This window comes from Gymnoscopelus microlampas, assembly GCF_963454915.1.
Source record: "Gymnoscopelus microlampas genome assembly, chromosome: 21".
Taxonomy (NCBI): Eukaryota; Metazoa; Chordata; class Actinopteri; order Myctophiformes; family Myctophidae; genus Gymnoscopelus; species Gymnoscopelus microlampas.
The window spans coordinates 6,222,668-6,235,697 of NC_139958.1; the positions used below are offsets into that span (position 1 = coordinate 6,222,668).

Below are 13,030 nucleotides of genomic sequence, written 5' to 3' on the forward strand. Positions count from 1 at the left end.
ACAAATGATTTCAAAAGAAAAAATCTCAAGCATGCATGTCCACAGTAAGGTGGAATTTTTGAACTGTGAATGGAGTTTCTAGGTGAAAGTGTTTTTTTGAGGTCCCAAATTCGTCCATCGACCTCCATTCTAAATCTCTGAACTTTTAAAGGAGTACAATTCTAAAACTATTAAACATTTCAAAGATTCCCTTTCAGGCAAACATGTCCACAGTAAGATGAACATTTTAAAGTTTGAATGGGGTTTCTATTCTATATATGACATTTTGAATCATTACAGTCAGTTCACCTTCTTTTGGGTCTTGAGTCGAACCAATTACTCCCGCGGAGACATCAAATTTCTCTTTTGGGCCTTGAGTCTTGGGACTCATGGCCCAAAAGAGAAATTTGATGTCTCCGCGGGAGTAATTGGTTCGACTCAAGACTCTTTTGGGTCTTGAGTCTTGGGAAAGAAAAAAAAGTGTGCCAGTTGGATTTGAACCAGGAATCTTCTGGTTGCAAGTCCTGTATCTAAACCACTGCACCACAGAGGTCCTTACATGTTCTGTTGACTTGCGTGGAATTTGTCTGAAAGATTATATAAAGGTAAAAGCCCCAGGTAAAAGTTAGAAAGATGTCCTTGCGAGATTTGAACTCAGGACCTTCAGTGTGTAAGGCCTGAATCTTAACCACTGCTCCATCATGGTACATACTTTCTATGGTGTCTTACACGCTCTTCAGTGAAAGATCAGATAAAGGTGCAAGAGTCAGGTGTTTGTTGGAGACCTGTCCTGGTTGGATTTGAACCAGTAACCTTCTGGTTGCAGGTCCTGTATCTAAACCACTGCACCACAGAGGTTCTGACTTATTCTGTTAACTTAGCCTTGAAAACTTTGTACCCTTTTCCCTTTAAATATCCATTGCCATTGACAATGCATTAGGCGCTTAAAGTCAAATATTTCAAAAACTACAAATCATTTCAAAGTAAAACATCTCAAGGATGCATGTCCACAGAAGGTGGATTTTTTGAACTGTGAATGGAGTTTCTAGGTGAAAGTGTTTTTTTGAGGTCCCAAAACCTTCCATCCGCCTCCATTATAAATCTCTGAACTTTTAAAGGAGTACAATTCTTAAACTATGCAACATTTCAAAGATTCCTTTTCAGGCAAGCATGTCCACAGTAAGATGAACATTTTAAAGTATGAATGGAGTTACTAGCAGTAAGTATGTAGGATTAGTAGCCTGTACTTGTTTCCCTTTGCCGCATCCACAATGCATGGGGCGCTTAAAGTTAAATATCTCCCAAACTACAAATGGTTTCAAAGAAAAAATCTCAAGCATGCATGTCCACAGTAAGGTGGAATTTTTGAACTGTGAATGGATTTTCTAGGTGAAAGTGTTTTTTTGTGTTTTTTTTAGGTCCCAAATTCTTCCATCGACCTCCATTATAAATCTCTGAACTTTTAATAAATTATGCATTTCATCCTCTATGTATTGTCCAGCAACCTTTATGATAAAGACGAAAAAAGACCCGTAGGAGCCAGATTGCTCAGATGCCAAGGATCCTAAGCTGGGATTCGATACTGGTCCAGTATTATTAAGGCTGCCAGCTTTTTGAATTTTTACCTACAGCTGGCTGCCAGACTTTTTCAATGAGAAAAAAAAAGCACTTAGGAGCCGAGATACAGATTTTTTAAGTTTTCAGTTATAAGGAAGTGTCTGGGAGCAAAACTCTTCGGAAAATCATATCTCCTTGGTCTTTGGGTTTAAAAAAAATAAAAAAAAAATAAAAAAAAAAACTTTTATTTTGAATTTTTTTTTTTTTTTTGAAAGAACGCAGATCTGCGTCAATGGCAGCCAACGGGCTTTTGCGCAAATGAACGCAGATCTGCGTCAATGGCAGCCAATGTGTTAATTCATATCAGTCACCGGGCCAAAGATCTGTGGGGTCCCCTGTATGCGTGTGCGCAAATAACACTTTCATCGTGTGTGTGTGTGTGTGTGTGTGTGTGTGTGTGTGTGTGTGTGTGTGTGTGTGTGTGTGTGTGTGTGTGTGTGTGTGTGTGTGTGTGTGTGTGTGTGTGTGTGTGTGTGTGTACACTTTCATTGAAAGCAAACAGAGAGATGTTTAGTTTTAGCTTAAGTAATTTAATTTACCATTTTTCTCATGAAGCACATTTCATTTATCGTTTGGACTGTCACATTTTACACTTATCAAATCAATGATCAACTAAAGGTTGAGCTCCACACTTCTGTTTTGTTTTGAGCTATTCTCGGGGATAGTAAAAAAAAACATAAATGGAATCCAAACACTTCCATTTCATGTGTTTGTTGCAACAAACACCAAACAAGAATTAAACAAAAAACAGAAAGATGTGCTTTGACATCATGCCCAAAATAGGGACCCCAGGGTTAAAGCAGTTAATTGTATGAAAATGTCTCAAAGGTTGTTAATGGTTTCTAGAAGATCTTTGCCTTCCCCACCCAAGAAAGAAGACAGACAATGATTCAAATCATCTGGTTTATTTTCTCTACAGGTTTCCAATGGACACACATTTAGAAAAGATATAAAACTAACAAAAACGACATGTGGGACAGGACATGTCATGCTCTAAAGGCTCAAACACAATTATGATCATGAACACGCAAGAAACAGAAAAAACAAAAGTGCTTTTCCACAATTAAAGAATAAATAGTTGTAATCTGACATGGCTCCAACTAAACAAACCGAATAGTTCTCATTATGCGTGGCAATAGGTTCTCCTAAGTTGTATTAAGTCTGAGTTATACTTAGTTGCATGCCGGTGTTGTGTCTTTGAAAAATCAGGAAGAATATCCTACAACATGGGATAGTTTGAGCAGTGAAATTGTTCGGTGGCCAACAAGAAACCGGAGTTCTTGCCAGAGCACCTAGTAATATTGGAATCCTTGCCTCCTCCGACTAAGGAAAACCACATTTTGAATTGCAGTAGCCTATCATTTTGAAACTTTGCGCAATAATAGCCCTAATGACTTTCCAGCTACGAAGGGTAACCCAGAATCTTCCACAACCTGAAACTTTCCAGAACCCCTCAAGTTCTCCCGATTGCTTTGTTTACGTTTTCATTTTAACAAACACCACCCCGGAAGGGGACGTACGTCATAAAAAACTAATTAAAAAAAGGGAGCCGATCTACAAGCTCACAAAGAATGGCACCGTGGTGAATAGAGCCTGCAGATGGGCCATTTTCACTTTTTTGGGAACATTTTTTAAAGTAAAAGCTCGGGGTTCGGATGGCCCAAATCAGAGCCTGAGAAACCCTTATCTGAAACAGAGCTGTAGCGTATGGAAACAAACCCAAAACAAACCCCGTGAAATGTGTTACACTGCACGACACGGTACGGCGAGTTCTTGTAGTCGAAACGAGCCGACACTGCACAGGAGGAGGGAACCTATTGTTTTTTTTCTTCACCGTCATATTTGCCTCTGACCACGGTTTGACACCTGGAAGGTCCCCGTCACGTGGTCCTGCCACCTTCCACCGGCACCATGTTGTGCTGCTCCTGGGTTGTGTCCCTCCCCAGGAATGAAGACCACCACTTCCTTCTTGTCAGAAAGACAAAACGTGGGCACATTTCCAATTTGCTGCGTTTAGTTTGCTGAAGATTAGTTTACCTACACGCATCTGTGTCACTTTAGATTTCTTTGGCTATTCAAAAATAGCAGATCTACAAGCTCATAGCGCGGCACCGAGTGCCGCGCTATGAGCTTGTAGATCTGCTATTTTTGAAAAATCGTGATTTATTTTTTTATTTTTTTTCAGAAAAACTGTTTGGATTAAAAAAATGTTTAGAAGCCGCCTCAGGTCTTAAGGGGTTAACTTTTTATTTCTCTCGTGGCAATTTTTGTTGTGACGACACCAGCATCATGCAACTAAACATAACTCAGGCTTTATGTTACAGATATGGAAAAGAAGGAGGAAAAAAAAGCACATCACGTTAGGAATAGATCGTGGTCACATGGAATGATGAGGTCTCGGTGAAAGCCCTCACGGTTGGTGGTGGTGTGTACGTCGGTGTGTGTGCATAGTGTCTAGTTTTGTAACCGTTTGTGTACTGTATGATGATATGCGAGTAAACACATGCAAAGCTTCAACCCTGCCCGAGTCTTCACTTTTTTGTTTTTTTTTCCCCTACATAAAAAGGTGTCTAATAGTCCATGCAGACTATGTGTATGTACTATGTATACGTGTGCTTCCTGTGCATGAAGTGTTATTATATAACGCAGCAGCTCTAGTCTATATCAAGGTCAGAGTCCTCGTCGCTCTCGTTCTGAACGATGGCTCCGTTGCGGATAGTCTTTGGGGCGAAGGCGGACTTGTCCGGCAGCAGGCCGTACTCCTGCAGCAGGGCCTCCAGGTCCACGGCGAAGAAGTCCTCCCCTAGCTGGTCGGTGACGCGCACGAAGTTGCCTATCAGGTCCCCGCCTTTGTAGACCAGCAGGGCGGGCAGGGCGCTGCCCCGGAACAGGTCGCTGGTGCTGATGGCCGAGCTGCGCACGCCGCAGAACTTGACCAGCGGGTACTCCTGGGCCAGGCAGAGCAGGCTGCCGCTCATGGCCTCGCAGCCCGGGATGCCCGGCTCGTAGATGTGGATCATGACCAGCGTGCTCGGGTCCTCCTTGTCCATGGCCTCCAGGAACTCCTCGCCGCTGCCCAGCTCGAAGACGCGCTCGAAGCGCTTGCCCTGGCAGAGCTGCCGGCGCATCTGCTCGATGCGCTGCATGCGGTAGTGCTGCAGGAAGTCCTCGTCGTCCTGGTCCTCCTGGAGCATGTTGTATTCCTGCATCGTCATCTGTGTGAGAGGAAGAGGGTTTTGGATGGTTTGTATTACATGTGCTACAGCAGTGGTTCTCAAACCTTTTCATGTCAAGGATCCCCAAAATGACATGTATTCGGTCGCAGACCCCCCCATCTAAAAATATTTTGTTCCAGGGACCACACAGAAGCAAAGATTCAAGTTAAAAGTGTTCACAAAAAATGTATATATTCAAAGATTTGCATAAATGCTTTCAAAAATAGCAGATCTACAAGCTTGTGCCGCGCTATGAGCTTGTAGATCTGCTATTTTTGAATAGCCAAAGTATAAAATATGGATAAAGGGGTTAAAATGATTGTGACGCTTTATTAACCAACTTTGCTGGGGACGCCCTGGTACCCCGCCCAAGGACCCCTGGGGGTCCCCGGACCCCACTTTGAGAACCAACGTGCTAGAGATCACATCTACCTCTCCTTCACCAAAGCCGTTTTTGAAAGCTCTAAATTGGCCAATCTCTATATAAAAATGAGCTATCAAAACAGTTCTGCATACTCCACTGTATATTAAAATGGTCAATGTAGTATAAACATTTCTTTGCAAACTGAGGACACGTTTAAATCCAGTGGCATTCTAAATAAAAGGGTTGTAGATGTTAGAGGGTTGCATGCTAATTAACAGATCCACTGAACTAGCACAAAATGTGTCGATATGTTTTAGCACACAAAGCCCCCTCACCCAAGGCAGTGCCTACAAAAAAAACGCTAACACTTTTGAATGTAATATTAGTTCGCACATGAATTGATCATGCAATGACTGCCATTTTGGCTCAGTAGGATGCCAGCCATAAGAGGGTCTGTGTGTGTCCGGAGCTAATCCCACAAACTGCCGGATCGATCAGTGCCAATTCTTTTTTTGTGATGTGGATGCATTGTTTTTTTTGCCTCAAACGACTGGGGGTCCCTGGAACAAAAATATGTTACAAATTTTTAAGTATAAATATATATTTAAAGATTTGCACGCATTTTCACGATTTTTTTAAAAATAGCCAAATAAATCTAAAAATGACAGATACTTTCCCGGTCTAAATGTTTTTTTTTTTTAAAAGCCATTTAAGTTATAACTAGGCTAAGTTTGAACTTAGTGTGAGGTGGTGCAACTGGGTCCTGGTGTGTAAAAACTCTCAATAGTTAAACGAATACTCAGGATTGTGCTGTGTGTGCGAGCGGTTTGGCTTACTTTGCCTTTGATCTTGTCCTGCAGCTCTTTCTGCTTCAGTTTGTCTGCTTCTGCGTCCAGGTCAGAGCGACAGGTCATGGACAGCTTCTTGATCAGCCTCTCCATCTCGTTCTTCTGCTCCTGTCGCTGCTCTACCTCCAGCTGTTTGTATTTCCTCCAGTCATTGATCACACCCTTTGGTCCTGAACACAAAATGACAACCGTCACCACCAGAAGGCTGTACGTGTATACAAAAGATTTGTATCCACAAGAAAACAATAGAAAATACAAAGAAATGTTTAGGATGGGTCTGCTTCATACATTTATATGAACTAGACCATACCCGGTCGACGCAGCCGTGGGGGGATATGCGCACATGATCTGGCAACCCGGGCGGCGACATTGTTTGACACATAAACGCTAATAAGAAGCTGAGATTTGATGGAATTGAAAAACGGGCTCCACAGTTGCGTTCAAATGGTAATGGTCAATGGCTGTGTGCAAAATCAGAGCAATTGCTCCAGCCAGTGCGGAGAACCGGGTTGTGACAGCACTACTAACAAACAAACAAACAAACGGACACACGGACACACAGAGGTTACTAGAATTATAGTAGGATATGTACATTGATGTGTGAGACAGAGTTTGTGAGCATGTACTGTAGGGATGCTGATGATTAACCGTTTGACCGAAAAGTTGTAATCGATTGATACTATCAGTTAAATGATTCATTTATAATGTTGTTGTTCTCACTATGTCACTAGACTACTATCTGCAATTGTATACAGTTCACGTAGGCCTATTGTGTGAACCCTCATGTTTTATGCTGTTAATTCATTGTATTGGTCATTTTGATATGCGTCACAGCAGACATTCATCCATTGTAAATGACCTTTTCTGGCCGTGACCCCCCAAAATGATTATATTTGAACTGGGGACCCCCAAAATAATCATATTTGAACTGGGGACCCCCCGCCCTGACAAGCACTTGGAATGAAGGAGTTGAGGCATTACATTTTCAGTTCCACAGATAAATATTGTGAAAATAGCCGATCTACAAGCTAACAACGCCTCGCTTTTGCGAGGAGTTGTGTGATCGGCTATGTGATCGGCTTGTAGATCGTCTATTCTCAAAATGTTTGCCTCATCCTCCTTATATTATTTGACAATTTGGCCAAAGTTTGACCAGTTTTTATAGTGTACTATGCTATACAGTTGATTACTTTTGATGCAGTAGTGCTCTTTTTTCTTTTCTTTCTTTCTTTTTTGGTATTAAAAAGGTCTTAAAAGTCCTTAAGTTGTCACTTCACTTAAGTTGTTCTCTCCCCTAAAATGACCCACAGGTTGAGAACCACTGCATTAGGCAAACAGAACCCCATTTGATACAATTATTTAAACTCCGGGACACCAATCTACAGTGTTTAGTAGGGATGTCCGATATTATCGGCCTCCCGATATTAGCATAAAAATTGATATCGGGAAAATATCGGTATCGGTTTTTGAATTTTTTTTTTTGTTTGTTTTTTTGTTTTTTGCTTTATAAATAAGTTACAGGAGTTCTTACTGTATATGGTATGTGTGATATGAAATTTGAGCTTACCCTAATCACAATAATCCCCGCATATATCGGTATCGGTTGATATCGGTATCGGTAATTAAGAGTTGGACAATATCGGTATATCGGTTATCGGTAAAAAAGCCAATATCGGACAACCCTAGTGTTTAGTCATCTCTTGAGAAGATACAAAATGGAACCAAATGGAACCTCCATTTGTACACTCTCAGAGTTACAGACACGCAAGGGTCCCCGGTGGTGCCCAGCAACTCGACTTTGAGAACCAGGTGTGTCCGATACCTGTGTTGACAGCACTTCCATCTGGGCTGTAATCTATTTCAGGCTCCAGGACATCGGGGTTCCGGATGGTCTTGCTCTCCCCCTCCTCATCTTCACCGTCACTGCCTTCATCTTCACTGCTGCTGTAATAGTACTGCAACTTCTCTCCCAGGAGCTTGTCATCCAGCGTCGTCATGACTACTGCTCACCAGAGACACAGAGAGAGAGAGAGAGAGAGAGAGATATATGTCACAGTTAGACTGATGCTACTCATGAAATAATAGGTCTGTCTGTAGACATAGTAACATTATTGCTTCAAGTATTAGTATTGGGTGTTAAACAGATACAGATACAAGTCACAGGTTTATTCTTATAATTATATTACACTAGTGCAGTGCACGTTTGGGTTGTGGCAGCCACTAAGAACGTGTGCCCGTTGGGAGCGGGCCGGTTCTGGAGAACAGACTTCACTTCTCAGCAAAACAACAACAACAACACAGATGAACAGTCCAAGATATGCAAAGGACAGACAGACTCCTGGACATGCAAGGGTGGAAACCTTGCATGTCCAAAGCCGTTCCCCTTTTTTATGATTTAAAAAACATTTTAAAATAGTGAAAATAGCCACTCTACAAGCTCACAACGCATTTCACTACTTTTGTGAGACACTCTTGTGTAGTTGTCTTAGTCTTGTGTAATTTACAGGGAAAAAAATGGTTGGAGATACAAGGTTTCTGAACTAAATAGTAACCCAATATGTTTTTAAATGCTTATGCACAAACAAACCACCACTTGCCATGAGCCAACTAAAAAAAAAACAATAGCAGAGCATCCTGATTTGCATAAACCCAAAGCAGATCATCTATTCTTGTGGACAATGAATGAGGCCACGAGCTCCATTGTTTTATCAACCACTCAAACCACACAGATTAATGTCATTTAGAGTTTTAAACAGATTAAATGGCTGGTCAACATGGTCAGTCAAGTGTGGCTAACCAGGCTGGCAGCTGCCACGGCCGGTTTCATAAACTAGGATGAACAATAACATAAACAACAGGTTTCATATAAACTAGGATGAACAATAACAAACAACAATAATGGATCTTTTGTCAGTTGACTTTGATTTTTGATTTGAATTTAAGATATTTGGGGGAGGGGGAGGGTTATGCCTTTATTGATACTATATTGACAGGAAATGGGGATAGAGAGACGGGGAGTGACACGCAGCAAAGGTCATCGGGATCAGGATTCGAACCCACGACACACTGTCAGGCTGCAGTGCCGCCTAGGTGCCCAGACCACTACGCCAGCAGTCCGGGCCAGACTTTGATTGATTAATTGATTGATTTTCTGAGGTAAACATTCATCCGTCATAGCAACACCGAATGGATGAAACAAAAGAGATATAGGCGTAACGCCCCAGGATTCTAACCCGGGTCTCCTGGGTGGAAACAAAGCAAACATCCTAACCACTAGCCTAAAGGAGAGATAGTATGCTTTTGGCCATCAGGCAGAGGCTCTGAGCCACTGCTGCTACCCTGGTCAGGGTAGAGAACAAGTACAGGCTAAGTATTAAAACTAGTACAGGATCAATATGAATCACTTGAAATCAGACTTACTGGACTCCAACTCAGACCGCTTTTTAATGTCTTCATCAAATCTCTTCACCATAAACAGCCGGTGTGGGTGTTTGGTGATATTTACACCAAAAACACCACTTAGTGCTCACAGATGGATCAGAGCTGGATAATTATAATATTTGAACAATTTGATTTGAATTAAGCGAGTACAAGGGTAGCGTTGGCACGTAACATATCTAAACCTATACGTAGAACCGTAACCAGCCAGCATTAGACCAAACAATTATTATTAGACTAAAAAAATATTATTACACCAATTATTTTTTAGACCAAACACAATTATTATTACACCAAACAATTATTATTACACCACACGCAATTAGTGCTATTACACCATAAACACAATCATTATTATTATTACACCATAAAACACAACTGTTGTTGTAACACCAAATATAATCAATATCAAACTCAGTGTGTTGCTGTTTTCACAGTAATAATGAATGTTTTAATGTTTTAACAGTAACAATGAATGTTTTAAAAGTAATAATGAATGTTTTCACAGTAATAATGAATGTTTTAACAGTAATAATGACTCCTCTGCTTCTGTTAGTTGTCTGTTAGACAAAGACCCCACATTACAACCTGCAATCCAATTAGGTTTGTTAACGACTTAATAGCGAAAATAGCAGATCTACAAGCTCACAATGCTGTAGATCTGCTGTTTTCAAATGGCTGAAATGTATATAGGGTGTAAATGGCTAATGTATGTTTTGTAATAATAATAATAATACAAATCTACAAAGTAACTAGTGACAAAAGCTGTCAAATAATTGTAGTGGAGTAAAAGTACAATATTTGCCTCTGAGATGTAGTGGAGTAGAAGTTGATGTACTGAAAACTGGATATACTAGTCCAGTAGAGTAATACAAATACCTAAAAATTGCACTTATGTAGAATACTTGAGTAAATGTACTTAGTTACTTTACACACCACTGGTTAAAATGTAGGTCAAGAAGAGGACCGAATCTACAGAGATGCTATCGTTAGCAACAAGCTAATGCTAAGCTAACGTGCTAATTCCGTGTCATTATATTTCCCCATAGGGCCTGTCTGTGATGTCATTCATAAAACCTTGAATATCCATCCACGTACAGTATGGATTCTAATAATCACCATATTATCTACTAACATGTTTGTTGATCTTACCTTGTAGTTTATTTCACCAGAGATGACGAACAGCAGCAAAGACTAGCAGACTAGATCAACTGTCTGTGTGGATCTAGTAAATATAGTGGATCAGCCTTCAGTGTTGCCAGATTATGTGAGAGAAATAAGCAACCAGGTCTAGGAAAACAAGCCCAAATGAAGCGAGTGCTGCATGGCCACACGAGCACATTAAAACCCATCATCATTTTGTATCATAATTTCATACACCAGATATTTGAAAATAGCAGATCTACAAGCTTGTGGATCTGCTATTTTTTTTTTTTTTTTTGAAGACAATGTGAAAAATGAAAAAACAACAACAACATTTTAACACAAATCTTGAATGGGGTCCCTGGTATAAAATATTTTCAGATAGGGGTCCGTGTGGACAAATTCATATTCATTTTGAAAATGTTTGATTTAGAACCACTGGTTTTTAAACGACAACAAAAAAAACTGTTTTTAAACTGTTCTTATGATGTTCTGCATAGACTGTCATTTAATGTCACTATGAATTGAGTACAAAGGGCTTAATAAAGCCTAATAAAGTATTCAAACAACAAAATAAAAAACTACACTTTATAAACAAACCCCCCAAAAAAACGCAACCCGCCGCAACTAACCAATATTTACAAGCAACTTCTCAGCAAAACAAGCCCAACGTCGCTTATAATAAGCGGACATGGCAACACTGTAGATCAGCCTTTCTTATCGTCTCTTCCTGACAACAAAGAGGTCCCACCCCTCACCCAATCACCGTCCCAGCGTTGCGTGACAGACAGCACAACGCGCCAATCACGTGAAGAGGGTTGTGCCTCGTTTGGGAGGTGCTGAAATGTGAATGAAACTCCCATTGTCCTCCACTAGATAGCACTATGAGAGTCTGATAGCCATGTTCAGGATTCATAATTTGCTTTGTTTAATCTCAATCTTTACTTAATATAAAAATTCCGATATGTCCCTAATTCATTATTATTATAACTATTATTACTATTACTATTTATTACTATTTATTATTTACTTATATACATATTTTTTTGCTGTATGTTTTGCTGTTGTTTCTGTGTTTTTAGCTTTCCCAGTGTATTTGTTTTTTTGATTTTCTGTACAGAACTTTGGTAACCCTGAAAAAGTTGTAAAATGTGCTATATAAATAAAGTGGATTGGATTGGATTACATTTTTGACCAAGTAAGAATTCCATATACGTGTACCATTTTCCAGTTTACATGGACTATATACATTATATTTTATTAGCATTTTAAAAACATGTTTAATTTCCACATCGTTATTAAAGAACCTACTGTCTGTCTGTTTGTTTGTTTGTTTGTTTGTTTGTTTGTTTGTTTGTGTGAGTGAGAGAGAGATTGAGAGAGAGTGTGTGTGTGTGTGTGTGTGTGTGTGTGTGTGTGTGTGTGTGTGTGTGTGTGTGGGCGCATGTGTGTGTGGGCGAGCGTGTGATTTCACATTGAGGTCAAGTTGGTCCAATAAGCAGGCAGCACAACACTATGTGGTCATCATTCTAGCGGTCTGTGTAAACATGAATGTGTTAGCAGCAGATTGGACCATTCTAACACAGTGATTCTCATCCCTTTTCATTTCAAGAACCCCCAGTTTAAATTCTGAGACCCTAATCTACACTGTAAAGTCCTCAGTGTTAATCTAACCCGAAGAGTGTTCCATTTGTACACTATCAAAGTTTCAGACCTCCAACTCTTTTACTCCGGACCCCATTTTGAGAACCTACTGTTCTAGCAGTCGGTCCAAAAGCCCAACATGATGTCTATGAGATTGTAGATTGTCTATTTTCGTCAAGCAGTATAACACCGACGTACAACCAAGTATAAATCAAGCTTCAGTGTCCGATTGTCTCCAGACTGAGACACACATCTTTAGAAATCAGATCTGAATCACATTTCCAGTGGTGTAAAGTAACTAAGTACATTTACTCAAGTACTGTACAATTATACAGTACTTGAGTATTTCCAAATTTCAATACTTTTACTTCTACTCCACTACATCTCAGAGGTAAATATTGTACTTTTACTCCACTACAATAATTTGAAAACTTAAGTTACTAGTTACTTTGCAGATATGAATTATTATATTATAAAACACACATTAACCACGTCAGTCCTATTTTATACATAGGCTATTTGCTTAGATCTGCTATTTTCAAAAATGTTATAACTTTTACTTTTGGTACCTAAAGCATAGTTTGATGGCAATACTTTTGTACTTTTACTCAAGTAACATTTTGACCACAGGCCTTTTACTTGTGACAGAGTATTTTTATATTGTGGTTTTTCCTACTTTTACTTAAGTAAAATATCTGAGTACTTCTTCCACCACTGCACATTTCAAACCACCTAGGATTCTAGGAAGGTGGTTCAAAGCTGATTCGCAAAAATCTGTTTCC

The 13,030-nt window shown here is 40.0% G+C and overlaps 1 protein-coding gene across 2 annotated transcripts in view; it reads right to left on the reverse strand.

The window, feature by feature from the left end:
• Positions 1 to 2,485: 2,485 nt before the first annotated feature.
• The window catches only part of pdcl (phosducin-like), a 104,355-nt gene continuing 93,810 nt past the window's right edge, over positions 2,486 to 13,030 (reverse strand). The window contains exons 2-5 of one of the 2 annotated variants that reach the window (XM_084047573.1): positions 10,614 to 12,516; positions 7,846 to 8,025; positions 6,012 to 6,193; positions 2,486 to 4,811 (exon numbers count right to left, since the gene is read on the reverse strand). In XM_084047573.1, the coding sequence (XP_083903699.1) occupies positions 4,251 to 4,811; positions 6,012 to 6,193; positions 7,846 to 8,020 (918 nt within the window). In that variant the 5' untranslated portion in view covers positions 8,021 to 8,025; positions 10,614 to 12,516 and the 3' untranslated portion in view covers positions 2,486 to 4,250. Of the gene's footprint in view, positions 4,812 to 6,011; positions 6,194 to 7,845; positions 8,026 to 10,613; positions 12,896 to 13,030 lie in introns of those variants that run through there. The other variant, XM_084047572.1, reaches the window with a different exon arrangement.